Below are 27,553 nucleotides of genomic sequence, written 5' to 3' on the forward strand. Positions count from 1 at the left end.
GAAAGAATAAAGTACAAAGTGTTATAGTGCGTGTAAAATGTCAACGTTTAAACCGTCTAAATAAGTTAGCTGATTGCTGACCTTTGACCTTCTGCTATCATCTCATCTATGTTTCATAGTTCAATTTTGACAAATAAATACCCTTTATCTTTCCTTAGTCTGGCCACTGTTTGACCCCACTCCATAGACCCCACACATTTTCCTGTAGCATCACATTTTAATCTAATTGTTACAATAAGGCTTTTGTGTGTTTGTAATCACTGCATATTGGTATGCCAAATAGCCTTCGTCTTTACTGAAGACACAACACAAAAGTATACGTGACAGCCCCTAGCATTCAAACCTGTTTGTTTTGTGTGTTTCGTATTTGTCCAACTTTAGTTAACTTGGTTTCGAATTGCACGTGATCATTCATGTTCTTTTTCACACAAACTTGGTTATTTTGTTTATAGTTTTGGCTTATCAAGTTCTTCCAGCTCTCGTCTTTCTGTTCGTGTACATGTCAACTCAGTGATATTATCTACAGTTCAAATAATGTGAATGATTATGAACGGTAGCACGTTATGATACTTTATCAAATGATAATAGTTTGTCAGTATTGGGAGTTGGTTGTCTTTTGTATGAAGGGAATGTATGTGATTTGCAGGAGTGTGATTGACACACTGATCGTAGCTGATTTGTCACCATGGCTCAGATGTTGCTAGGCTGCTTCACCTCCTAGGTCTACACGCATGAGCACCAGTCTAAACGTAGAAATTATCAACATGTAGCCCTAAATCATGGATTTTACAAAGATCAACATGCTGGTTCTAAACTGCGGCAAGCTACATCACATTGAAGTGAATATAACATAACTGGTAAGTGTTACATGGATGTTGGTGTCTGGGACTGCTGAGTTTTCTTAAGATGCCATACAGGATTAATAATTGTTTTACGCTGTCTCGAATACACCACAAAGTGAGTTGAGTTGCTGGCTGCACGTCAACCTATCAGTCACGTGTCATCATGACAGCACACTTACAGTTATCTGCCATGCGAACAAAACTTGATAATACATTTTTGGAAATTAGACCATCATTTAAAAAAAATGTGACCAAATCATTCAAAGTATACTTTTGCTGACCAGGGAACAGAATGTTCCGTGTGTTAAGATTTAGTTCAAGTATTGTTTTCTGTCGAGCATTCTTTTGAAGTATTGGCACTACATATTAAAAGCGTAGTAAATGTAGGCTTAACCAAGCCCTATATTGAAGATGAACTAAATCCGTTTGACAAAACCACAGGATTTCCCAAGTGGATTTCATGATGTAGGCCCATGTGTCAAAATTGTTGACCTAGAAAATGAATATGCATGTCGAGATGTATTGAGTTTGACATGGATATCAAGGACATTTGTCTTTTTTGATGTTGAATGACTCGAACAGTGAAGATGGAACCTGAGATACATGTGTCGCCTATATGTAAGTTTAATTGAATTTCCTGTAGCATTATCAAGGGCTACGGTATACTCCAATCCAATTGCTGCTCACTCGGGGTACACTATATTCTTGTGTCAAAGGGCATTTTGAATTTTGCTCATTCAAGAAAGCTAACATAAACTTATCTTGCATTAAAGACACTAGACACTATTGGTAATTGTCAAAGACCAGTCTTCTCACTTGGTGTATCTCAACATATGCATAAAATAACAAACCTGTGAAAATTTGAGCTCAATCGGTCGTCGAAGTTGTGAGATAATAATGAAAGAACAAACACCCTTGGCACACCAAGTTGTGTGCTTTCAGATGCTTGATTTCGATACCTCAAATTCTAAATCTGAGGTCTCAAATCAAATTCGTGGAAAATCATTTCTTTCTCGAAAGCTACGTTACTTCAGAGGTAGCCGTTTTTCACAATGCTTTATACTCAATCAACCTCTCCCCATTACTCGTAACCAAGTAAGGTTTCATGCTAATAATTATTTTAAATAAATTACCAATAGTGTCCACTGCCTTGAAGTGTAATTTGTTATGGTTCCAATTAAAGATAACAGGGTTTTCTCCTTTTTCACAGAATTGGCCGGCGGTCTTGGTGCACTGTATACAGTGTAGTAATTATCTGGAAGGTGCTAATACAAAACAAATGCCGAGTGTTTCAGCATGGTTACAGCACAGAGCTAGGAGAGAGTTCTATGGTTACAGTAGCAAACTGTCAATAAAAATCAAAATACTTACTATATAATATACAACAGAAGTTAAAAACACATGGAAACCATGGTTCACGTTACACGCTAGTGCATTACAAAACACCTGAGCCCCTAATTTAGGTCTCTGATAACGGATACAATCATGGGGACCACTTCTTCCAATCCCGAACGCAGACAAGTTACGTTCAATCTGTTGCATTACGGTATGCTCAGATTGCGTACGGTGGGCAAATAGGCAGTTCATGAAGTTTGCAATCGGAAATGTGACTATATTCACTTTGACTCATCGAACAAACAGGTGCACCAGACATATATTACCACCACTACGACATGCTAAAGAACTGATAATCATGATGTTTTTAATAATTCCGGTGATTATATTTGTAGATTTTGTGTGACTTATGTTATTTTGTTGTTTTTAACAGTATTTCAGAAGAGGACATTGTGAGAAACGGCTCCCTCTGAAGTAACGCAGTTTCTGAGAAAGAAGTAATATCCAGTATAAAAACATTTTAATTGATTTCGAGACCGCACGTGAGGTCTCGAAATCAAGCATCTGAAAGCACACAGATTCGTGTGACAAAGGTGTTTTTCTTCCATTATTATCTAGCATTTTCGACGACCAATTGAGCTGAAATTTTCACAGGTTTGATTTTTTATGTATATGTTGAGATACACCAAGTGGGAAGACTGGTCTTTGACAATTACAAAATGTGCCCAGTGTCTTTAAGCGTGGTTAGATGAATACAGCAATGTGAGAAAATTGGAAGAGTGACAAGTCAAATATAAATGAAATCACAAAATCAAATCTTTCAAGTTTTCCAGTAGTATGCAATGTATGCTTGGTACGGAAGTCATGTCCATATACACATGATGAACCTCTGAGCTATGAGACTGTGGTGTAGAGATGTGCTCTGGGAGGTACGGTATCACTCAAAGCGTTGTTTTCATTATTTTACCTCTAGAGGTGTGTCGTAGGTTTCGTGTGTGAAAACTTCAACAATCTCTTAAAACGGTACTGACTTGGTTTGCAATTGTTTTTACTTCTCGTGAATAATGGTTCTCGTGAAGATTCCTCGACGTGTCACTCAAGGGGAGCTATAAGAATACTTCGTCTAGGGTGGAAGCGTTTGAGACTGGGCCGGACGGAAAGGGTTAGGGTTAGCTAAATACAGCTGGGGTTAAGATTAAGGATCTCTGCCTATTGTCTTAAAGTCTCTGTCGTCTCATCTTACTATAGTGCCTTCAGCTTTATGCAATTGTGATGGGAATGTATAGGACGAGTTTAAACTTTGACTGGTGTAAAGGTTAAAGAAACTTTCTGATGACAATCGTAACATAAGAAGGTGGTTCGAACAGGATGGGTAGGCCGACGACGTAAACGAATTAACACATCATCATCATAACATGTTGAGATTGAAGTGCATTGCTCTAGAAACAAAATAGGAAAGGCCTATCTTTAAAGGCAGTGGACACTATTGGTAGTTACTCAAAATAATTATTAGCATAAAACCTTACTTGGTAACGAGTAATGGGGAGAGGTTGGTACTATAAAACATTGTGAGAAACGGCTCCCTCTGAAGTGGGGGAGCTATCGAGTAAGAAGTAATTTTCCATGAATTTGATTTCGAGACCTCAGATTTAGAATTTGAGGTCTCGAAATCAAGCATCCGAACGCACACAACTTCATGTGTAAAGGGTGTTTTTCTTTCATTATTATCTCGCAACTTCGACGACCGATTGAGCTCAAACTTTCACAGGTGTGTTATTTTATCGTACGTTGAGATACAGCAAGTGAGACGACTGGTCTTTGACAATTACCAATAGTGTCCAGTGTGTTTAAGCGACTAATTGGCTTCAATAAAAGTGTTAAATAATGTGAGGTGTGTTCGAACAAATCACCTACCTTGAGTGAATAATTTTATGAAACTTGTACTTATCCCAACCTACGCACCAACAACTAAATAACAGAACGGGCAAGTGGGTTGGCTTTCACAGGTGTGGTAGCATTTTTAATGAAAGCTAAGCTGGTTTAGTCCTGTCCAGATCAGCCATCTGATCGTCTGACAAGTTGACAGCATTTGCAGCTTTCTGCACGGTAACAAAAGCACCCCGATTTCGCCATAATAAAGAAGGCTTCTAACAAAGAATACAGGACAATAAGTTTAATGGTTAGGCTGACACTTGTGTGAGTATAGCAAGTATAGGGTCTGTGCACTTAAAGAAAAGTGAAAATCGCCTTCTCAATTCGTCTGGCATTAATCGCCTTTCGATTAACTGATCCTATCTTCTAGTCACCTATCTGTCAGACACACTAAATTCTTCCCTGGCATGTGTGCATAGAAGAACTACGTCAGTATGTCATGCGCAGACGAAGCTTGTTTATCATAATGTACAACGTCTTGGTTTTGTCTCCTACAGGTTGTACTGGTCCCAGGGCCAACGTGACTGTATTTTGTGAAGTTGGACTGCATAAAACGCTCTGTCTACACTGACATTTGTTCATAGAGAAGAGTTGAGCTTGGTCTGCGGGTAGCTACGACACACTCTGTGCGACCTCTCAGCGTCTCATGAGCGGCCTGCCTGTGTACTTTGGTGTCACCAACTTTAGTTGAGGGTCCTTGATAAATAGCAATCGTTGAGCGTATATGAGACGACGGACGACAAGCAGCCTCGGGCAGCCAGGTTTCTTCGCTTTTATTTTCTAGATCCTACCGCCCAGTAGGCTCATTTGACCGGAACGTAGATCCTTGATTTACCTCCAGCCGAACCACAATCATAACGAATTGACAGAGAGATGTTAGTGTCAGAGAGACCTTTTACCAACTTGCTGATTGTATTGTGAAACCAATGCGTTAGGTGTACCTGTCAATGCTGTATATGTATGTACAGTACTTATCGCCCTGGGGCTCTCAGTGCGATTTGGTGATCGGCATTTCAACTTTGCTGAGTACTCGGTGCTTACCGACCGAGTAACGCCCTCCCGAGTCATTACACATACCTCGAGGTCTTTCATTAGTAAGCAGCATCCTAGGGCATCAACTCGTGATTAAAGAGAGCGGTCGGAGACGGCGTGTGTCCGTCAAAGGGTGGCGTACCTGTAGCAACACAACTCATTACCAGATTGACTGGACGTGTATATCTAACACACATCTTATTGAATCTAGTGTACAATACAAGCACATCACTAACAATATTCAGAGGTGCTGGGATGTCTTTTCTCAACCTTGCTCTCAAATTTCAAATGATGAATTGGAGAACTTTCCAAGTGGTCCGGGAGATGCTGATAGTTGCGTGTTTGTTAGCGTTTGTAATGCCATCAACACATGCAGCCAGAAAGAGCCAACATGAAATCCCTATCATAGCAGAGCCAGATACACCACACTCAAGGGGCATTCCAGGTACGTTCAAAGTCATTCAATTAAATGTAATAAACACTAAATAGTGAGCGATATACAGTGTAGGCATCTAACGTTTCAGCAAATCAACTGTATCCCTCCCTTATTTTGGTTTTGTATGCTTTAGAAAACTGTACAACTTAGTATTTTTATGAACAAGTTGCATAAATTGTAAAGAGAGAACTTCAAAATGAAGTCTAGAGATAGGGAATGCTGTTGTGCAGAAGGTTGACCTATATTTCAACTTGCAACCATCCAACTGTACAGTATAGTAGAACTAAAGACCGTAAGATGAATTGGTGCATTTTGCATGAGTTGCTGTATCTTATCAAACAATATTTTTAGTGACGGTTAAAATGGTTCCTTTGAAAAAGCACACCTGCACTTGATTATTGCAATACTACGTGCAAAATCTTCGTCTTATTTTTGTTTGAGTGATGCAGGAGCCCATACAACGTTCGACACTTTGGAGTTGACATAAAAATTGTTTACGGTTTGAGTTGACCCTCTTGCCATAAGGCTACCGAAGTTTACTAGACCTGCACAATTTGTTTTCTTTTCATGATTAATGGTGAACAGCCAAACATGCTACACATAGCACGCGGTCTGCAGCAGCAACATTCCCAGACCTGTTGAACAAGAACACTAGTCCAAATCTCAACTTCAAATGCCTGAATATTTCATTAACTTAAAAATAAAGCATCTGAAATAATCTTCATGATATTTTTTATCCTGAAGATTATTTCAGATGTATTTTGTTGTTCGCCGCTGCCTTTGGTTTATTCGGTGGTTATATGCCAGTCATGCGCAATAAGTCACATAGTGATGTTACTTTGCATGGCCAGTATGTGCAAGTCTTTGATTGTTAATCAATCATCAATGATTATAATCAAAACTCGGTTGGTTCATTGTTATGTTTCCAAAAATGATGAACAAAAATCTTAAGATCTTAAATGGTTCATTATTATAGATGCACGTTTTAAGCTAGAACATTATAGGGCTATACGTGTTTGTCCAAACTAGTAATTTAGACATTTAAGCCAATAATCTGCAAATTTGACAGGTTGGGTTGTGTGAGGATACCCATGCTATTCATTAAAACTTAAAAAAGTATTTCATGTAAAGTATTTATAAATGCAATTCATAAAATGCAAAGTTTCACGGCCTACCATGCGATAGCTTTCCCTGACAGTATAATCAAAACTCGCGTATGTTTTGTTTTAAGATGTGTAATGTAGAGTTTGTATTTTTTAGCGAGTTGGCGTTTGCTTTGTACGTGAATATCTCCCATGTGTTTGCAAGCTAATCACTATAAGAAGTAGATTGGACTATGTACGCAGTAGGTTCACATAGTGTGATGTGATAACAGCATAGTAAGCATACCACAGCAAGTCAAAGGTTTCAATTATGAATCGTAACTGATATATTGAATTGTTCTTATTTACATGTTTACCATGAACTGTAATATGACTTTGAATGAGAAAGATACAAAGTTAATAATTTGCACTTTGCCGTCTATTTCTTATCACACTGTGAATGAAATTTCACAACAGTATTTTTTGGCACTAAACAACTTATACACAGTCAAAAGTTTAGCGTATTTTAGATTTATTGGCCTGGAAATAATGTATACAGATGCAGATGATGTTGGGCTGAAGCCGTGGGTTGTTAGTCGGTGACTGAACCTTGGCAGTAAGGTTACCGGGGGACTCAGCGGTGGATACCCACAGCTGTGCTTGCATAACCGCGTCTTGAGCAACACCATCTTATACCTGCACCTGCGATCAGCCATAACGGACCAGAAATGTTTGTCAAAATGTCATCGCACTTGAACTTACACAAGTGAACTTGCTTTTCATTTACACCATTCAAGATTTACAACGCCTGTTACGTTGTCATGATTGCATGGAATAAGATGCAGTGAACAGTTTCGGAATAGATGCAGCGATTCAGCCCTGTCGAAGACACTTCGTGCATTGCGTAAACAGATAACCATTATGTGCGTTACTCATTAAACCAAAAAGGAAATAAGGGTGTAATTTTGGAAACATAGGTACTTCAATTAAAGCAATTGATCTAATTGAGATGAATGAGTAGAGCTTAAGATCAAATCGTTGGAGCAATACACACTGTCTGCAAAACACATGACACATAAACTCAAAAGCTGCTTTGCCTGTGACGTATTTAAAATGAAAATTGTAGGGATTTGATTGCGGTTCAATCCAGTTATAAGTTTAACAGATTTATATCCGTAAACTGAAGTCATGTGTTTTATTATCCATGATTAGTTAAGGGTCATGTTGGCCGCTGGTGCTCAAAATATACTTCCAAAGGGACACAGCTATATAATGGAAAGTATGAACCATGCATTTTCTTATAGTCGTCTCTCCACACTGTGCCACATTCTGTGCCATCCAGATAGTTTTGGCTTAAACTATTTGAACAAAAAAGCTTGTCAGTTTGAATTGATTTGATCGCATAATCAAAATACATTTCAGTGTAGTTATGAGTTATGAACTTCCCGATTAAAAACATCAAAGAGTTTGTATAATGAATGAACGGTGTTTATGGTGAAGTTATAGATGCAATAATTAAGACATTGAATGTTAATAACAACCAACATTCAATATATACTCGCATCTAGAATGTAAACATACTTTGTAATCCTACCGAACAATAAATGTAAATGCAGTAAATGTAGATACTTGGTTGCGATAACAAATTATGTTCTGTTCATTGTTATGATATATGGTAAGCTGCAATTCAAAGAAAAATGGTGGGGTGTGAAATCATCTTTGCCCGTATATATCCGAAATGAATCAACGCTTTCATTGTAACCAGGACATGTATAAACTTTTGGAGCCGAGGTTTCTTTTAAAACACATTCAAAGTCACAGGAGAATAAAGTATTTTTGCCCGTTGGCTGATTGTGTATGCGAAGTGTGGGGTACTCGTTGGTTTATTGGCTTAATGATGATTGATTTGACTTTAATATAGTTAACTATGGCTCCTAGGGGATGCCGCCAAAAAACAAATCAAGACTAAATGATCACATCAAAAAAGATCGCGAAGAAAGTTGTCATGCATTGACAAAAACCCATGTCTAGCCGTACAAGTCTTATTCGTTCTCATCCACACTTCAACCAATTAATACAATTTAATGATTACCTTAAAATTTGCAATGATTTATTGAATCTGCAGCAAACTGATTGTTCTTAAAATGTGAACTATTTGAACATTATTTAACACTTTACCGTAACTTCTGCTGAGCAGTTAAACTTGGTATAGACTATAACTTATAGTTGTGAAATCATTCAAATGAAATGTCGTTTTTGAACATGTTTTATGTAATACGGAACAATTTTCGATATTTCATCACGTCTGAAATGTCTGGGCCTTTTATTAATAGGGACTTATTTGTTCCCATCAGCCCAATCTGAATTGAATTGTATGGGTAAATGGTTCCCGTGTCTAATGAAGGAATAACTAATGTGACGCCATTCCATTTCTCGCTAGACGGATTTGCAGACGGCGAGAAAACCCTCAATAATTGCTTTTCTTATTATTTATTTCATCGCATTGTATGTTGGTTGCGGTGGCGAAAGGTCGTTTATATATTTCCCCAATCTGTCATCGATGGGTAACATTCTCTATAATTTAATGATTTTCATTGTTTAGAATATCGGACTAAAACAGTGAAATAAGTTGAGCTGTATTTGCCGCACGTGCGGGAGACTGGTTAACTCGGAATGTTTTGAATTATGTGTCTTCCTTTGAGCTATTTATCTTAATCATTGGCCCGTCACGATCCAGGAGCGACAAACATTGCACTCCATGAAGGAAGTACAGTCTTAAACTGCCCTCCCCAGGGAAGTTCAAGTGTCCCACTTTGGCATGAGGTGAAAAAATGTCATCTTGAGATTAGACTTCAGTTCAAATCTCATTTTATATGAACTATTAAAAACAAATTAAAGTTGACAGTGAAGATTAATTACAATCTGTGGACTTGAGTTGTTTATATGCACTTGTAGTATGTTCTAACCTTCCGTGTTAACATCAATCATAGCATTATTAGTTTAAGCAGATTGTTGATATTAACTGATTGTCTCATATACCCATCAACAGGTTGCATATTTGACGAGGTTTTCTATGATCTTGACACGCACTGGCATCCAGACCTTGGCTTTGGTGAAATGGCATGCATGGACTGTGAATGTATACCGGTAAGTTCAATTTCCTTCATCCGAAAATCCATCTTCAAAAACAACATTCTCAAACAGCATTCCACATAGTTTATTTAGATGTTAAAGGAAGTTGTATTTGTATCGGTCCTTTTTGCTGAATGTAATAGGCCTATTTAGCCTATGTCAAATTTAAGATTTGTATGTGCCTGTCCGTTTTTTACTACGGCCAATGGTCTTTTTAACGCCGTCCACATTCACGCATCATCATAATACAACAAGCGGTACTCGGTAGGCTTACGGATGAGAAACTGGCAAAAGATTCTTTTTTTTTTTGGCGAGAGATTGCCTTTGGTTTCGTTACGAGGCTACCTGGGCTGTGTGACTGCCTGGACCATGGCTAACAACCAAGTACTAGACAGACCTTGTGTATATAGGAATGTGAAGGACAATGTCTGTTAGTCTTTTGGCTTTGATTTATGGTTAATGGGTCATTATTCCGGAAACAAAACAAACAAGAACCCCTACAATACTAACGGGTTTTTTGCACACATTTCATTTGTTAATATTATTATTAATAGACACAGGCAAGATAACTTGTGTGTGGGTATAGTATTTGTAAACGGGTCGCTGCTCTAATGCTTACCCACTTAAATGTCAATTTGAATTGTTATAACCAACAAGTGTAGCGGGTATGCTCATAAAATGCGTTAAAGCATCGTTTTGCCAACTATTTTATAAACAAATGATACTTGGTTGTTTTTCCTGATGCAAGAACCTTTTGAAAAGTACGATATAAATTTGTTACGGGTTGAAGCATATATATCCCAAATTGAACGTGATGATCTGGACTTATATCGGCGTGGTCAGTGCGATTATCACACTCATTTACCCAACGTCTATTCTTAGACTAAGCTCCGGGGTGCAGAGTAGAAAATTGGATTGACTTAATCCGGGTTCAATCTCTAGGTGAAATCCAAGTGTGACGTCATAGAGAAGGTGCTTCTCACACATGTACAACAGCTTGCAAAAGCCGACGCCATGTCGTATAACATTAAATATTAAAACTAGTAAACATTGTCATATACGGGTTAAAACAATTCTGGGATATTATGAGGCATACAAAGTTGTTTTAAATTGGCCAAACGAATCAAATTATCATCTTAGTTCACTTGATCCCTACTTGCTCTCAATATAAACTAAGCTGATGAGGTTGTTCACTGCCATGCACAAAATATTGTTTTCACTAACACTTAAACGGCTTTACGAGTTACCTTTTAGCGTAGTTTGTACAAAAAATGACACGGAAGCGGCAAGCTACTCAAACACGGTAGAGTATGTCCCCGAGATATAATCAAGGCAGCGACAGGTTTACGACTGTTTTTCTTAAGCACAGGCCACTAGCAGTCCTAAATTAGGGACATGAGTTATATCGCATGTTGGCCCTCTGCTTGGTTCATCGAAGCTAAACCGTCCCGTGGGATACGTGGGTTGTGTCTGGCCTTTTAAAAACACTCAACGATGCAAAGGATAGTTACACATTATGGACGGTCACAATATTGCAATCTAAAAGCAAGACGCCTTAACATTTTTCTTTCTTTTAAAAGCATGAAAATCGAAGATGAAATGCATAACAATTTACGAATCAATGCAGTCAATTCTGAAAACGCCTTTTTCTTAAACTCGTAAAATAGTTTAAAAGGTCCCTATCTGGTAAACCAAGCACTGTGTTGGGCACCAGGCTATACCGCAATGTGATGCATTGTACTCCGTCAGCTGCATGAACCAATTAATTGTGTCTGGATTGAACATGCGCGACCCGCGGTAAATTCATACTGCTCCTTCAGTGCCTTTTTACTCAAGAAAATGTTGGCAATTAATATTGAAACATTAATAGGCTAGGGCCTAGGGGTTGTAATTATACTCTGTGTGCGCATTTAAGACACATGCGTTAATGTTGTCGTATTTTAAATTATTACCCGGTTGTGGCTGACAGTATTCGAATGAATTGTAGTTATTAAAAGCCACTTCGTTATTTTTTGTGTGCGCCATTTCGGTCATTATTTTTTGCAGTAGGCCTACACTGCGCTGCACAAAGGCCGTTTTATATGTGCTACACCATTACATTAGTTTTTCTGTCCTTTAAACTTGTCTTGGGAGGGGATCGGGGCAGGATATACTGTGTTGTCTTATTGCCTGAGTCATCTATGAAAGTTGAAATGTTCACTTTGTATGCATTAAGTGAGGTGAATTTTATACCGTAGAATGGTACAAGTTTTGTAGACAAGTCATCATGCACATAGGCATATAAGCTGGTTAGACGGCACTGTTTTAACAGGTTCATGTCAGATTGTCCAAAATACACGTATACTTTATGGAGCAACTGGGTTACCTAAACGTGTATAAACCGCACTGACTCGGAATATTAGACAATAACTTTGACCAGAAGTCTTTGCACGAAATGTAGTGTACATATCTTTCTATCATGTAGACTATAATAGGCGTTCATCCATAATTTCCTTTTGAAACAACACCTGTTTGAAATATTTTCCACTCTGACAAAAATTGGGGCAAGACAGGCGACAAATTGACCGTTTGAGATTGTCAATTAAGGATTATGTTGGTTGGCACCTCGCTTTGCCCAGAGGCAATCCAGGTTTAGGTGGCAGATCAGGCGACTCGGTGTGGTACCAAATCATATTTTCACATAGTGGCCCATATCTTGACATCACACATTCTTTAATTTTCAACAAATTCTCGGCGTGACAACGGACCGGCAAACAAAGCCTTTTATAAAATAAAATAAAACTATTTTTGTGCAGTTAGTACATTTAGACAAAAAAAGTTTTGTTTAAACTTATCAGGGAAATTATTGGTTTCAATTCAAAATCTGAATGGTTTTAATTTCATTTCAATTACCGCCATCTATAAGTAAGCATTGATCAACCTAAACATAAATCTCGAAAGAAACGTAATCGTTTTCAGTTGTTTTCACTAAAAAGTGACAACCGAACTTTCGTAGGTTTGATGTGTTTGTTGAAATAATGACATAATTAATTACTATTGCAGTTTACTGTCGGCATGTTTGCATCGCATGGCCGACCTGGTACAATAATGTCGTGGTTACAATCCACTTTCCATATTCTCCTTTCAATAAAGCTTTAAATAACCATAATAATATCACGTAGGAATAGTTAGGTCATGTAGTCAGTCTTATTATTAACTGAATTGTCTGCAACAAGTTGAGTTAGTTTAGACAGCCAAGTGGCGTCTTGATATTATAACTCCATATGGTACGTATTACCGCCACGTGCTGTGCATAGAGTATCGACCTCCATCAAACATCAACAATTTCTGTTGAAATATCTATTGCAGAAAATATATTGTCAGATAAAACCGACTATAAAAACAACGTTTTCAAGCATGCGTTTTCATTAATTTAATGTGGCTTTCTTTTGGAGGGGTCGATGTGTTTTTCTTTGTCTATCCCCTCACGATGTTGCATGTTGTGCAGGTACTTCTTTATATAATAAGCCAATTGGTTCTCAAATGCTGTTTGGAAGTAATTTCTAACGGCTAGAGAATGCTGAGATCGAAGTTGAATCATTTTGAATGCATAGAAGGCCGTCATCTCATATCATCCTTCATTTATAACGTGTATTATCCACGTTAAGAATGAAAACCAAACATCTAGATGTATTATGTCACTGTGTCGGCGTTTAATCGATTCGATCACATTCTGTGAACAATGCAACAGTTTTGTAAACCTCGCCATGAATAATGTATACTATTTTTCAAGAAAGCTGTCAAAACGATGAAACTGAAATTTGCTCTAAATAATAATATCAAGATTTTTGTTAGATAATTATTGTTATAAATATTTTACGTTTTCCTGAGTTTTGTATTTAGATCTTGAAAACGGTGCGACAATGTATTATTATTACTAAGCCAAAATTGAAGCAGCTGTATTTCATTCTCAAGCAAACATTCTCGAAACTATATAGATTGACTACACTAATAAGAATAGTTTGAAATGAATAGAACTTCATGCTGTAATTGCTTGGGTTTTTCCAATGTGTAGAATAATAGGCGATACCGGTACCCTAGCACATGCTTTCTGATTCCTCAGTTTGATCGCATTGATTTGATTGACAGAAAAACCAATCACTGTGATATAATGGGGACATTTTACTAATCCGACTCAATTAAAGACTAATAAATTGAATCCTGGCTATACACGGCACGGACCCATTGAGATTTCCAAGCTAGTTTGTCTGTCATGTTTTTCAGACAGGATGAGATGCAACCGATCAGTTCAGTAGTTGCTGGTTAATTTTTTGCCAATTTGTTTTAAAAAGTTATGAAGACTCAACTTTGTGGTTAGACGTCATGGTTTTTGCGGTCGGGTCTGTAAGAGGAATTGTCATTTGATGACAAATAGTTTGTGGTATTTGTCTTCAGCTTGAATGTGATACGGAAATGCAATTTCCCCATTGTCCCATAATGTTCAGAGACGGTATCGTTTATGGGTAGATAGAGCAATAGAGTCAGGCGCTCTGACCATCGGACACCGACTGGTATCGCCCTGTGTGTCCAGTCCGGCCCCGTGGGGTGTGTCGCGTAATCCATTCTGTCAAGACGTATGTCGTGTTAGTACCTGCGTCACCAGTCTCAAACATTGTACGCAAACATTGTACGCAATTAATAATTAACAATATTGCTGATGATATAACTAATTATTAGTCTGCTGTTTATAACCGATTATATCACGCTTTATAAATACCCCTCAAGTTAGTAACAAACAGTCTAAGGTAAAGTTATTCAAACGGACAGCATTAAAGTAATGAGAGTTCTATGTTTTGTTAGGCCATGTGCTGTGTTTTTTACCTATATGGGCCTACATTATTATTATGTTTTGAAAGCTGAGAACTGTGAAGATCTAATCTGTTGTATTTTTGTTATTCAGCATGCCAAAGATGGACGTCTGACAGGAAGAGTAAATTGCCGCGATATTAAGAAGGATTGCGTGGAACCTGCATGTCCGGTTGATGTTGAACCTGTTCTCTTAGAAGGCGAATGCTGCAAGTCATGCCCATCTAACAGTAAGCTGATTGCATTGTCATTGATTCTTTGTATCCTTTGACCCTATTCTAGGCTCCTATCATCCAACTTCCCAATTGCTGACTAATACTTCAAAGTCACTACCAATCATCCCACCCCAACCATGGGTGCATTTAGCTTCTTTCTGAAATCACGTATGTTTTTATTTATATTGATGATTATAAGTTGCCTATGTACATCGTTCCCAATTAATATTTATGCGTTGTGTATGAGCCTTGTGCAATTTTAAGTGTCGTCAAATGCGAAGAAGCGTCGGAATATTCCGTAAGTTTATGAGTCATCTAAATTTGTAGTGTATGTTTTTGTTTTTGTTTCTCGCGAAAATTGCCAAAATGTTTTAACAGCAAACGGCTGCACTATGGCATTAGTTGACTTTACTCAATTTGTGATTTACTTTTTAGTCAAGGAATTCAAGCTGTTGGTAAAGTACATCAGCAGCGGGTTGCTCCATACAAACCCCTCGCAGACAGCCTCTATCCGTCAACATCTCATTATTTTCAATATCTGCTTCATGTCTTTGTCGACACCGTTCAACTTCACTGAAATTAGGGAAAAAAATGTACTAGCTTAAATAGAAAACAGTCTGAAAGTTGTTAATTTATGAAGGTTTTAAAAGCATTTCCATGCCTTCTCTGGATTTTCAATTTTGTTCTCAACGATACCCAGCGGAATAAAGTTCAAGTCGCAGTTGAACTCTTGCTTGTTTTCACTGCACTTGCCATGAGTATGGGAGACTGAAGCTGCATACCATGCGGTCCACGAACTCATCACAGTAAGGTTTCGGCACCATGCACAGCGGAAACTACCAAATCATGGCCTTGAAATAGGTCCATGATCTTTAGATGCAATTCCACAATTCCCAGGTCCTTAAACTCATCGTAAATTATCACTCATAAATGCACATTGAAAACGACTAAGTATCATGGATATTTTGAACAAATAAACATCAAACTGTTGTAGACAAAAGATGGCTGCTGTTTCGCTGCATGGTGGGAGTAGGCGTCGGCCGATTTTTGAGGTTGGAGATTCAAAATAAGATTTGGGTTGAAACCATTTCTATGTTTATTAGCGAGTATACAAGACGGCACCTGCTATTTTTGTTCCCGAAAATTGCTGAACTTATCAGTTGAACTTTGGCGCAGTCGTTAGTGACAGAGAAACATTATTATTAAGAGGTCAACGTAATTTTTGTAAGTTCTCACGCACCAAGTAAGTGGTTTTCTGCAACGTATTTTAGGTGTAAAAATAGCGCCACGCGTGCAACCAATCATCCCCGGTGAATTGTTTGTCGGTTAACAGTGTGGCCTCAGACACGAACAGGGAAATTGTGTTGTGTTTTTGGAATTGAAGTTATAAGTAACTGACTCTGTTGTGTGCATCATTTGAGGGACAACCCTTGGTTCTTGTAATAGTCTCAAGCCGAGATTGGTATGCTTGATGCAGTGTTCGTGTGTGTGTTCGTCATCACTATTGTTCAGAGCAGCTATAAGAAAAGTTGCGTAGTACATCCACGTATAATTCGAATTGGATTTCTGGGTGTAGAAAATAGAAAAACTTGCCGTAACGTCATCAGTTGATATGCCGGTTAATGTTTTAAATGGTGTAGGAATGGGGATGTAACACTCGCATGCAAGGAACATACCCACATTCACCCCCAAAAAACCGGTGAGGGCATTCTAATGATTCTGAAAAAGTCTTTCGCATTCTGTTTGTGAAGGAATTTCTCTATAAATATCACTGTTCCATTGACGTTCAACATGATCATAGAAATGATTGAATGCCTTATGGCAAGTTAGTGTGGGTTGAAATGGATATAACTAATGAATCACTGTCGTATTCAAGAATGTTATCGGTCTATAATAGGCTGTAGAGTTAAGTCCCAAGTGAGTTCCCCTGAATGTTCACGTATAAATGAACTCTGTGATTAAAATAAAACGTGAAATTTCAACTTAGAGAAAAGTCCTCACCTATTTATAACATGTGGCAGTTATTCCAGTTGCATTCAAATTGTCCAAATTGCAAACTGTTATTTATATTTTCAAAGGAACAGTATGATTCACAGTCTAATATACTTGATAATACAATACCACTTCGTTCGTTGTCTACACTTACATATGGATAGTTCAACTTGAAGAAGCAAACAAAGTTCAAGCCACTATGAAAGTATGAGATGTTGTTAAAAGCATACTCAGCCTATCTCAGGGTGTTCAACGTTGGTTTATACAACAACAGTCGTTTTCAACAACATCAGACGACGTATAGTGGATAAAGGTCAAGTCCATGTGAAATGTTTGCTAGTTTTTCATCACTTGCTCCTACCTAATTGATTGGCTAATAATGTATACGCTATACTAATTGCGTGTTTCAATTGGATATATTAACAGGTGGCAGTGGCAGTACTAAACCAGAAGAAGGTGGTAAACCAAGCCGTGATAGACCATCAGGCTTTTCTGATGATACAATAAGTACACCATTTACTGGAGAAGGTATGCACAAAATAGCATTCATTTTCAATTATGTTCCCTTTACTTTCCTGCGCCAACAATTCTTTGCCAACTGTTTTATTTGTAATACAGTATATAGACATTTTTGTTTCATTTTTGTAAAATCCAGTGTGATGGGAGGCTTGGCTTACTCTTTCCCTTTCTTTTACCTAATTTGTTTAATTTATCCTCCTAGTCTATGTTGCTATGCTGACTGGCACACTGATTGATATAAGAACTAATGCTGTAGCGAGAGCATCACTTTCATTACTGGAGGAAACACTCTATTACTCAATCATATTCAGAAGGTAGGTCATACTTCATAATATCATTATTGAGAAGCTGTGCTTTATGTTTTAATCTAATTCTACTTTGTAGTATTTGTTACTGTTTTTAACGCTGCTAGGTATTATAATGACACGATGCATCTTCTGTTCTCATTAAAGTCTTTTCGTCTTAAAAATGAAGATGAACTTAAGTTGACCATTAAACACTCATGTTAATACAGTTATGCCACTTAAGTTTTAAAAACACAATTGAATTAGTTTGTTTTAGTGAATTTAATTCTGCATAGAAACATTTTATGTGAGGAGCAATAGGATTATGACAGAGTAATAATGTATAATGAAGTTTCTTTACATTCATTTGTTTACAGAATGGATCAACCTACTAGTGTGGTGTTTACAGATGCATTGAATAATACTCTGCATTTCATTGACATTGAGGAAGGCACTGAAATGGTAAGATAACTCAAATGTCAAGTGATAAATCTTGAATATTTGATCAAAGAGTTTTGCAGTTATGAGAAATTGAAATGTTGTAGAAGTTAACTAGTAAACTGCCATATAAGCAATAACTGTTATCTTTCCTTTTTGCCTTTGCCCAGATATGTGGTCAGTGGAAAAACATTCCTCAGACATATATCCAGTATCTTGAGAGTAAATTACTCTTTTTGACTTTAGCAACAACATCTCATCCTGGAGGAGAAGTCCGAGGTCGAGTGATGAGACATCGAGCTTTGGAAGATGGTAAGTAATTGGTCTGTAATTGGTTGGGCCTAGGAATAATCTTTAATAACCCCAAAGAACGCAAAACAATTTTTTGTCAATCAATTATTTTTGTTTAAATTTCAGCTTCAATGATTGGTCTATCACTAACTTGAAACTGACTCAACTAACAACATTAGACAATGGAATTTGAAAGCAAACACATTTTGATATCTGGCAAGTTATCATGAATAAAATGAATAAAATTAACAAATGAACAAATGTCCTTTGATAGAATCTTTCAGTGCTTTGCTGACGCGTAAAGATAAAGGGAATGGGAGATCTCGTAAGACTACAGATCGTCTTGGATCTGGAGGTGTGATGATGGTTGCTGTAACAGGCAATGGAGACCAGCTGGACTTTGCCACTCTGGTAGATGGAATCACTGAAAACACTGAGCGGTCACAAGAAGTTACTTTTATATTGCAACTGAAGAAAGGCAGAGATGTGGTCAAAGAAACGCGCAAGACGGTTCTTCCTGATGTAAGTTATTTGTTTATAAGTCACCACTTATGAATAATAATTTGATTCTTACTGTAAAAATTGATTAAAATGTTTTACAGCATCCAATAGCAGAATTAATGTAGCAGAAAATTTGTAATTTACTACAATTTAGGATTTGGATATCGCTGATGTATGGGACAATTTAGCAACCAAGATGCAGAAGAGTATGGCAAGAGGTCAATTAACAATCAGTATCATGGTAGAGGGACAAGATGGAGAACTGGCTGGTCCTCTCACACCAATGTCGTCATGCAACAGTGAGTATATACATCTTCTTTAAACGTTTGTACAGTAATTGTTATTGCTCCTGTGGTTGATTTGATGTGTGATGTTGTAACATGAATTGTGTTTTATATTGGTAGCTTTACATGCTGTTTTGTCTGGAAGTCAAGCTCTGGATAGACCTAAAGCTACTGGGGCAAGTGGCTCAGCTATAATCAGTGTAGACGACAAAGGAAATATCAAGTATAAGGTAAATCAAACATTTTATTGATATCAATCCAAAATCACAAAACGCACATTTGACTAATGGGTCGAAAAGCTAACTATGTGATAACTTAAATGTGTTTGGTTATTTTTTAGATTCTATTGACTGGGTTAAGGACAAATGTGGTTGGCTTGACAATAGAAGGTGATCCAAAGAATCGACGTAAGCGTCGCATTGTTGCTGACATATTGAAAGACTACAGAGATGGCCAGGTAAGATCCAACATTTCAAAAGACATATATTTTTACAGAGAGAAGTTTAAACTGCCCTTGGACTCAACATTCGGTGGATGTTAACGGTACTAGATTTAATGCAAATAATGTTTTACTGATTATAGGAAAGGACATTCTGTCTAGTTCTCTAGTTTGAAGGTTACAATCATTCCAATATTCCAGTTTCTAAAAACATAGTATTAAGCAAAAGGTGTGAGAATGATCAGGCATTTCAATATATACTATTTCTAACGTACATTTTGTTAACATAATATTTGGAGTTGGAACATTTCTTAGGATGATCGGATTGATCTTTCCTTGATCGTTGGTGATAACATTAACATATGATTGTATTTTGTTTCTTTCAGGCTTCTGGGAAATACAGTAAGGCTAAAGCTAAGGAGATTCATCAACTCTTACACGATGGCTTGTACATCAATGTAGCAACTGAGGCTTACGAAACATCAGAGTTACGTGGAAAGATCTCATTGCTTCCTTATTCAACATCTCTTGCAAACTACAAAGGTTGGTCCATAGTCTGTTTTGATAACCAAAGACAAAATTGTACATATATTCATATTGCTTACGCCTTTGTTTCTTTTGAGACAATATATGGCAACATAATAATTTGTCAATAGAAGTATAATATAATAGAATTCAAAGTTAAATTGCAAAAGTGTCATTAATTCATATTTCAAACGTTTTGAGAATCAAACCCATGACTTCCACAATAAGGTGCCAGTGCTCTCCCACCTGAGCTTTCTCAGCTCTATATATGTTGGCAGTCTCCCTATGATGTCAGCATCTTTGTTTGGGGCTGCCAGTCAAAAGACATCCATCATTAGTAGCTATATTCGATTGATAACTAAAGTGTTTTTCTTGTTTGATTTGATAGGAATGCCAGTGCAGCTTTCAGGCAGTATAATCAATCCACCACAGCTAACTGGTGCTGGAGGCCATGCCTTCATGGTACTAGATTCATCTTGTGCTTTACATTATCAAGTATCTGTAGTGGGACTGAATGGAGATGAAGCTCGGGTACCAGATGGAACTGTAGATCACATATTTGCTGAGATTGGAGATATTAATGGAGACCAGTTTATCGTCAGACATGTCTTAAATGAAGTCCAACGAAATTTGGTAAATAATCTACAATTAGGATTTTACAAATCCGTCTTTCACCATTTAGGTTTTTTTTCGCCGCCTGAAGTTTGCCATACCTATCTGTTGGGACAGGCGAACAGATCTTGGACAATGGATGGATTTTAATCAAATAAAAATTCATGAGTTTTGTGCTATCACAGATTTTTTCTTATGCATTGTTAATAAAGTTTTGTGTGAACTTTTACGCTCTTTAGAAACAGTATAGTAATTTTGATAATGATGATCATGATTTTCATAATGATTAAAGAATAAAGAGAGATTTCAAACACGTCCATTCTTATAAAAAGTTGGTTGATTTTTGTTTAAGATTTAAGTTGCTATTTATATTTTTGAATATCTTATGGTGTATCTTATGTCTAGTTGATTGATGTTTTTCTAATTCTTCTTTGTAAAAGCGATGTCATTCAATAAGTAATGGGATCATGTCTGCTTAATTTCTAGGCCAGTGGTGTCCTAAATGATGTGTCATCATCCTTGTTAGAAGCTATGGATAATGGTAATGCTTTCATCCAAGTTAGCTCCAAGAATCACAGAGATGGGGAAATCCGTGGATTGGTGAGTTATCTTATTACAGTATCAGCAGTTATCCGCATTGTGGTCATTTCATCATCAGTGCTGTGTTTCACTTCAGAATTGTATTGATTGTATAACAGGTGGTGCTGCCAAATAGCTGCTACAGCACAGCGGCTACTGGATCTCGTCTGCCATTTGATCGACCTGCATTGATTGAGGATGATGCTTCACATGGTGGTAGTGTAGAGTCACTTCCTAATTCTTGTTTCTTTGAGAAACGTTTTAGAACATCAGGCTCTACATGGTCTCCTGAATACGATCCTACATGTGCTACTTGTACATGTAAAGTAAGTGGAACCATTATGATTCTATTACCAAGGTAAACTTTTAAAATATGAAAATACTTTTATCTGATGTATTTAAATTTGCTTAATGATAAAGTCCTTCTCTACTTTAAGAAAGAGCAGTGTGGTGCGGGCACCGTGGTTAATCTATCATTCATCTAATTTTCCACAATGACATACCTGAACTTAACTGTGCTTGTTTGTGTTTCAGAGAGGTGTAGTGATATGTGATCCAGTGGTTTGTCCCCAGCTTGCTTGTACTGACCCAATCAGCATCAACGGAGAGTGCTGTCCAGTCTGTCCTTTGCCAGGTAAAAAATAGTTCCAGCTAACAGTTTGAACATGGATGCTCTTTCTATGGTTTCAATAAGGATAGTAAATATAATTCAATGATGAATATCCCATGGACTTGATCTCTAAAACTCGTCCATAACTATCTTATTGTATGTGCCATTCAATCATGAATGTTATCTGTTTTGTAATTTGGTTGCAAATGTTGCTTTAAGTCAACCTTGAAACTTGAGTCTTTGTATAACATTGCCAGCACAGCATGCCAGTTAATGATTTGTTTGGATTATCCACCCAATGCTGAAGGTTTTTCACCTATATTATTGTAGAAATCAAGAAGTCTAATTTCCTTTTCTTTTTTGTTACAGCGGAGGAGGTGTATCAAGATACAGACAGTTGTTTTTTTGAAGGCGATAAAAAGTATCACAGTATTGGATCTCAATGGCATCCATTTGTGCCTCCGTTTGGCTACATACAGTGTGCTATCTGCACATGCCTCGTGAGTACAAATTAATGTATCTGCTTAATAACTTACTGTACCAGTATTTAACACAAACTGCCCTAGGCCTTATTTTCAAACTTTTTTGGGGGCTCGGAAATTGTGGAATTAGTTTGCAGTTTTATTTTGAGAAGTACACAAAAAGAAAAAAATCTGGAAATACAATCTTGGATGGACCATGAAGCTTTCATATTGTAAATACGACTACAAGTTAGTTTATGGGTGACAGCCCGGTGGATAAAATTCTTCTGTTGTAAAAATGGTGATTCTGAGAAGAACCTAAAGTTGTATTATAGTCCCAACTTCTTAAACAGTATACTCACTCCTCCTAGACTAACAGAGTTTCCTGTTCCATACATCAAGAGACCAGCAGAGTAAACTTATCCTAATTCCAGCTTTTTCGGGAACCACAACTTCTTGTGAAAGAGCTATTTTATTTACCTGTAAGCTAACCTTGTATTGATAGATATTAAAATACATTTGTTATAACAAGTAAAGGTGTACATTGTATTTGATTGAATTTGAAATGTTTGTTATATTTCAGTCCGGAGGCCAATATGACTGTCAGAGGGTACAATGTCCTAAACTAGAATGCAAGAAACCAGTGCGGATTAACTTGTCTGACTGCTGTCAAACATGTCCTGGTAAGTACAGGTCTTTCAATTCAAAACCTTCCTAACTATTATTTTTATAGGTACTTACTCTTTCACCTATTCAGCGCTATGAAAATAGGTCCTGGTCTCTCATATAATGTTCTGATAGGTATTAACTATCTCAATTTAAACCTGTGGTAGTGGTACTAACTTTCTAAAATCAACCCTGTCCTTCTAGGTACTAACTATATTAATTAAAACCTGTCATAGTGGGACTAATTCTCTAAAATCAACCCTGTCCTTGTAGGTACTAACTCTCTCACTTGTTCTGGTAGGTAGGCCTACTAACTCTTTCAATGAATAACATGTCAAGGAAGATACTACCATTCTCCTCTTTTATAGTAGGCACTTACTCTTTTAATTCAAATCTGCCATTTTATTTGAACTTGTCATTAACTTAAGTTTGAGGCACACATTCAAATGAAGTTTTGAATGATGTTTTTCTTTAGATACTCACAAAAGAGAAAATGGAATGATTCAATGTCTTAATCTTGATTTGTTTTTGTGGTTGTAAACAGAAGAGCCTTCTACAACTCCTGAGCCTGCTGAGAGTGACGTCATTCAAGCTGATGAAGTAGAAAGAGGTCAGACAGTTTGCCATTTCAATCAATGCTAAAAACGGAATGCAGCATTCATTTTGTTTCTTCAATGTGTATTTGAAGAAGGCTTTATATTTTTCTTTTAAAAGGTTTTCACTTCTTTAACACTTGTTTTTACACAATACAATATGCTTTTCAATTTGTTTCCAGTCATTACTTTGCATTTTATTTTGATACTTTCTTTGTTATTGTTTGCTTCCTGCTTGATTTTGTTGTTCAATGCATTGCCGCTATTGTTTTGCCACAGGATGTTCATTCCAAGGAGATTTCTACAGGAATGGTGAAGAATGGCACCCAAATATTCCTCCCTTTGGGACCTCCTACTGCGTGAAATGCAGATGCAAAGTGAGCATGAGTACTATTCAATTCTTACATCCTCATTAATCAACAAGTCACTTTCTAACATCTATGTTGGAGAGCAGTGTATGTCATAATACAAAAATACCATGTCCGTATAGCAATCAAACAGTATGAGTTTTGTAAAGAATGTTTTTTTCTTTCTTTTTTCTTGCTTAGCTTCCATTTTCAATATTATCCTCTTACGTCCAAAGAAATATGCTTACCTCTGCAAAGAAGCTTAAAAATGCCTGCGGTCAATTTTATGTTTTTACTTGTTATAAGCAAACAATCAGGTCTACTATACCACTCTAAGTGCAAACCTTCATAGGTTGGTAGGGAGTTGTTGTTTGTGCCTATGTGTTCTCACACAACACACAAAAAGTTTGATAACCTTGTAAGCGAATAATGGTGACCATTGAATTCCGCAGTAAGCAGAGCCATGAAACAGACTGAAAGCATTGATCGGAAAGTTGATTGGACATGGAAGAATATCATTAGTGGATCTCAGACAGACATCTTAGACCTCAGATGTGAGGATTCAAACCAACATATCATTGTTAATTTCAGTTGGAGCGGCTGGAATAACGATCATCACAAAACAATAGACCCTTCCCATGAAATATGTAAATTGCACATAGCGCGTGCGCACTAACGTTTTGGTTGGCAAAATGAGGGAACATCGTGCGGTTTTGTACACGGCTAATGGGTGCGTGACGCAGACGCAAGTGCGCGTCTGCTTAGTGCACAACTCTATGGCATTTGCCAACCAACAGGGTCTGTATCATGCGTGAATGTCATTAGCATATTTCATGGGAAGGGTCCATTGTCCAATAAGACAGTAACTCAAAGTGAAAAATACAAATTTCCCTCAAATACGCCAAAAAAGGTTCATTTTGCAAAATGTTAAATAATATTTCTTATTTTCTGCAGAACGGCTCAACGAAATGCAAGAAGAAGAACTGTCCCAAATTATCATGCGAAGAAACAACAGAGATCAAGGGTGAATGTTGTCCAGTGTGTGCAGGTAATTTAATCTCTCTTTATTCTTTCTCATGTTGTCATGGTAACTTCAATGATTTCACTTCATCAATGTTTGTTATAAAGGTCATCGAATGTCCATACTTCAAACAATGGCGGTTATCAATCTTGTTAATGTTTAGGATCAGTGTAGGGTCAGCAAATGCAAATCTATCATGCTATTGAAAATAGACAAAGAAGCATATTTAATAATTCCAATCCTTTTTCAGTGAATTTTCATGTATTTATTTTTGTTTTCTTTTATGTTTGTTGAATAGATGGAAGTAGTAGTTTATTAACAACACTTCTGCCCTCCCTAGCAACAAGGACACCCTCATCAGACGAGGAAAGGAAATACCGATGGAAACACTAGTCTGAGTAATATAGCACGCAAACATGCTAACATACAGTTAGGCAATAGCAATTCGCATTATTTATCAACATGGTGTGAGACGACATTAAACAAAAGTGTTTTCAGAGAAAGCTATTGTCATTTTAAATCTTGTAGTCTTCAGGTTGAGTTCTGAATAACATATGCTTCACGTATGTTATTGGTAAACTATATAACTGGCATAATGACAGGGCTATAACATCACGATTAAAACAAACATTCACATAGTATAGTTGTGTGCTCTACAGACAAGTCTTTATTCAATAGATAGTGACATAATAAATTGTTTGTATTTTTAAAGCTAATTATTGTAAATTTAAACAAAATTTGACCAAAAAGTTTTTGTAAATACTAACTTATTTAAGAGTGTGCGGCGAAATCTATGAGATGGCTTGTATGAATTGGTGTTTTTTATTTGATAATATACTTTTAAGTTCCTTTAATGGCATGGCTGCTATTACAGTTAGTTTGTACAGATGTGATAAGCATTACCATTCATAACGGATTAAAGTCACAGGTCATGACCCCTGTTCAGAGTATGTCACAGGTTATGACCCTTCGTATGATTATAGGGACAATTTATAAAAGTTTCACATCTTTAAGAACATCCCTCTTTCCCTAAATCTCTTATAAATACAGAACCCAATTGTATGGGAATTGTACATGCCCCCTTCTCTATGTACAATGGTTCTGGTGATGTACTTGGGTTGAGACCATTAGTAATGTACTGGCCAATGCAGCTACTTTGACTGTGTACATGTAATGACGGTATTATGGCAAATTTCAAGAAAATACTATGTGAAACTGTTATGAATGGTATGTTGACGTTGATTTTATCTGCTAGATTAAGTCGACACTGTAGGGATAAATACCGGTATATTGGCGTAGATTCCATTCAGGCACGAATTTGTGATTTAGTTGTCAATCTCCTCCTTTTTAATTTTTTTTTTACCACAACCAACATTTACGAAAGATGAGTTATAGAATTAATTACATTGTAAATAGAATGTCGAGGCTTATTGTACATATTGCGCTTTTTGAATATTAAGAGATTCAATTACAAATATATATACGTTTATAGATTATTTCTGTATTGTATTGTAAGATAAACTTTTGTGTTAAAAACTTAGAAATTATGAGGTGCATAATGAAGTATATAAATAGTTTATTTTTTTCTGCCACATAGTTTATATTAATACACCGTTTTTGGTTCACCGTGTATCATTGTGCGATTTGTATAATATCGTCTGCCTTTTCACTCCAACTTTGTGTTGAGACGCACTGTTCAAAACGATGAACTGCTTAACAATATAAACATGAGTAATATTACACATCAATTACTTGACATATCATTAGCAATGGTGATTCTATTCTAATACATTAAACAGCTAATGGTTCATTAACAACTGACAAAGAATATTGATGAAAGATTAATATTTGAGGTATAAGGAAGAATGTACTGAGGATGTTGAAAACCAATGTTCCTATAAACCAAAGTATTTGACATTGACTTAATCATTACGTCTCGTAATTATTAGAAATGATTAAAATTGTCAGAAAATGAAAACAAAGATCTGGTATGATTGAGTAATTTCTTGACACGAGCACAAGAAAAATACGATGATGTTGGAAATAGACCGAGCAAGTATTTGGTAGAAGGTTTTTATTTCGTTCATGATTTATTTTAACACAGTTTGCCTCCGGTATTTTGAAACAGTGTGACGAAAGAGCGTAAAGAAAACAGTTTCTTGAGGGGGAATTCAAGCTCAAGTTCATTCTCTGACACCCTCCGACACCCATGGGTGTCGGAGAGTGTCAGAGCTGCTTTAGCAGGAAGTACTGCCTAAATGTATTTTAAAGGAACGTTACAGAATTGGTTACAAACAAAAATCGTGAAGATCACAGATATACATAAAATTACACGGTCTAATGATGATGATAGCAGAAAACACCCATTGACATATTTCTGTCTGAAATTTCATATTTGGTGAGAAGTAAGCAATCCTTTTTGGCGTTTGGAGTTTATCGCTCAGGGAGCGTTTTGTTCATATTTGTTTTGGCATCGATGCAATGCAAAACTTGTAATCGGGTTTTCACTATTTTCTCGTGACTACCAGGTTTGTCAGTTT

At 36.9% G+C, this 27,553-nt stretch overlaps 1 protein-coding gene across 4 annotated transcripts; it reads left to right on the top strand.

The window, feature by feature from the left end:
* Nucleotides 1–343: 343 nt before the first annotated feature.
* LOC139950505 (chordin-like) lies at nt 344–26,995 on the top strand. 4 transcript variants are annotated; one of them, XM_071949226.1, is made up of 24 exons: nt 344–839; nt 2,611–2,674; nt 4,607–5,586; nt 9,709–9,806; nt 14,731–14,866; nt 17,270–17,371; nt 17,565–17,676; nt 18,024–18,108; nt 18,255–18,396; nt 18,650–18,897; nt 19,031–19,175; nt 19,281–19,390; nt 19,501–19,617; nt 19,986–20,142; nt 20,513–20,757; nt 21,223–21,336; nt 21,435–21,641; nt 21,850–21,949; nt 22,295–22,425; nt 22,970–23,069; nt 23,597–23,662; nt 23,925–24,022; nt 24,947–25,040; nt 25,312–26,995. In XM_071949226.1, exons 3-24 carry the CDS (start codon nt 5,397–5,399, stop codon nt 25,404–25,406), a joined length of 2,892 nt encoding a protein of 963 aa, XP_071805327.1. In that variant the 5' UTR covers nt 344–839; nt 2,611–2,674; nt 4,607–5,396; the 3' UTR covers nt 25,407–26,995. The 4 variants fall into 4 exon arrangements, with proteins under 4 accessions (XP_071805327.1, XP_071805326.1, XP_071805328.1 ...); XM_071949225.1 differs by having other exon boundaries at nt 344–857; nt 2,053–5,586; XM_071949227.1 differs by lacking the exon at nt 2,611–2,674 and having other exon boundaries at nt 344–857.
* Nucleotides 26,996–27,553: the final 558 nt, after the last annotated feature.

Source organism: Asterias amurensis, chromosome 18 (assembly GCF_032118995.1).
Source record: "Asterias amurensis chromosome 18, ASM3211899v1".
In the NCBI taxonomy this organism is placed as follows: Eukaryota; Metazoa; Echinodermata; class Asteroidea; order Forcipulatida; family Asteriidae; genus Asterias; species Asterias amurensis.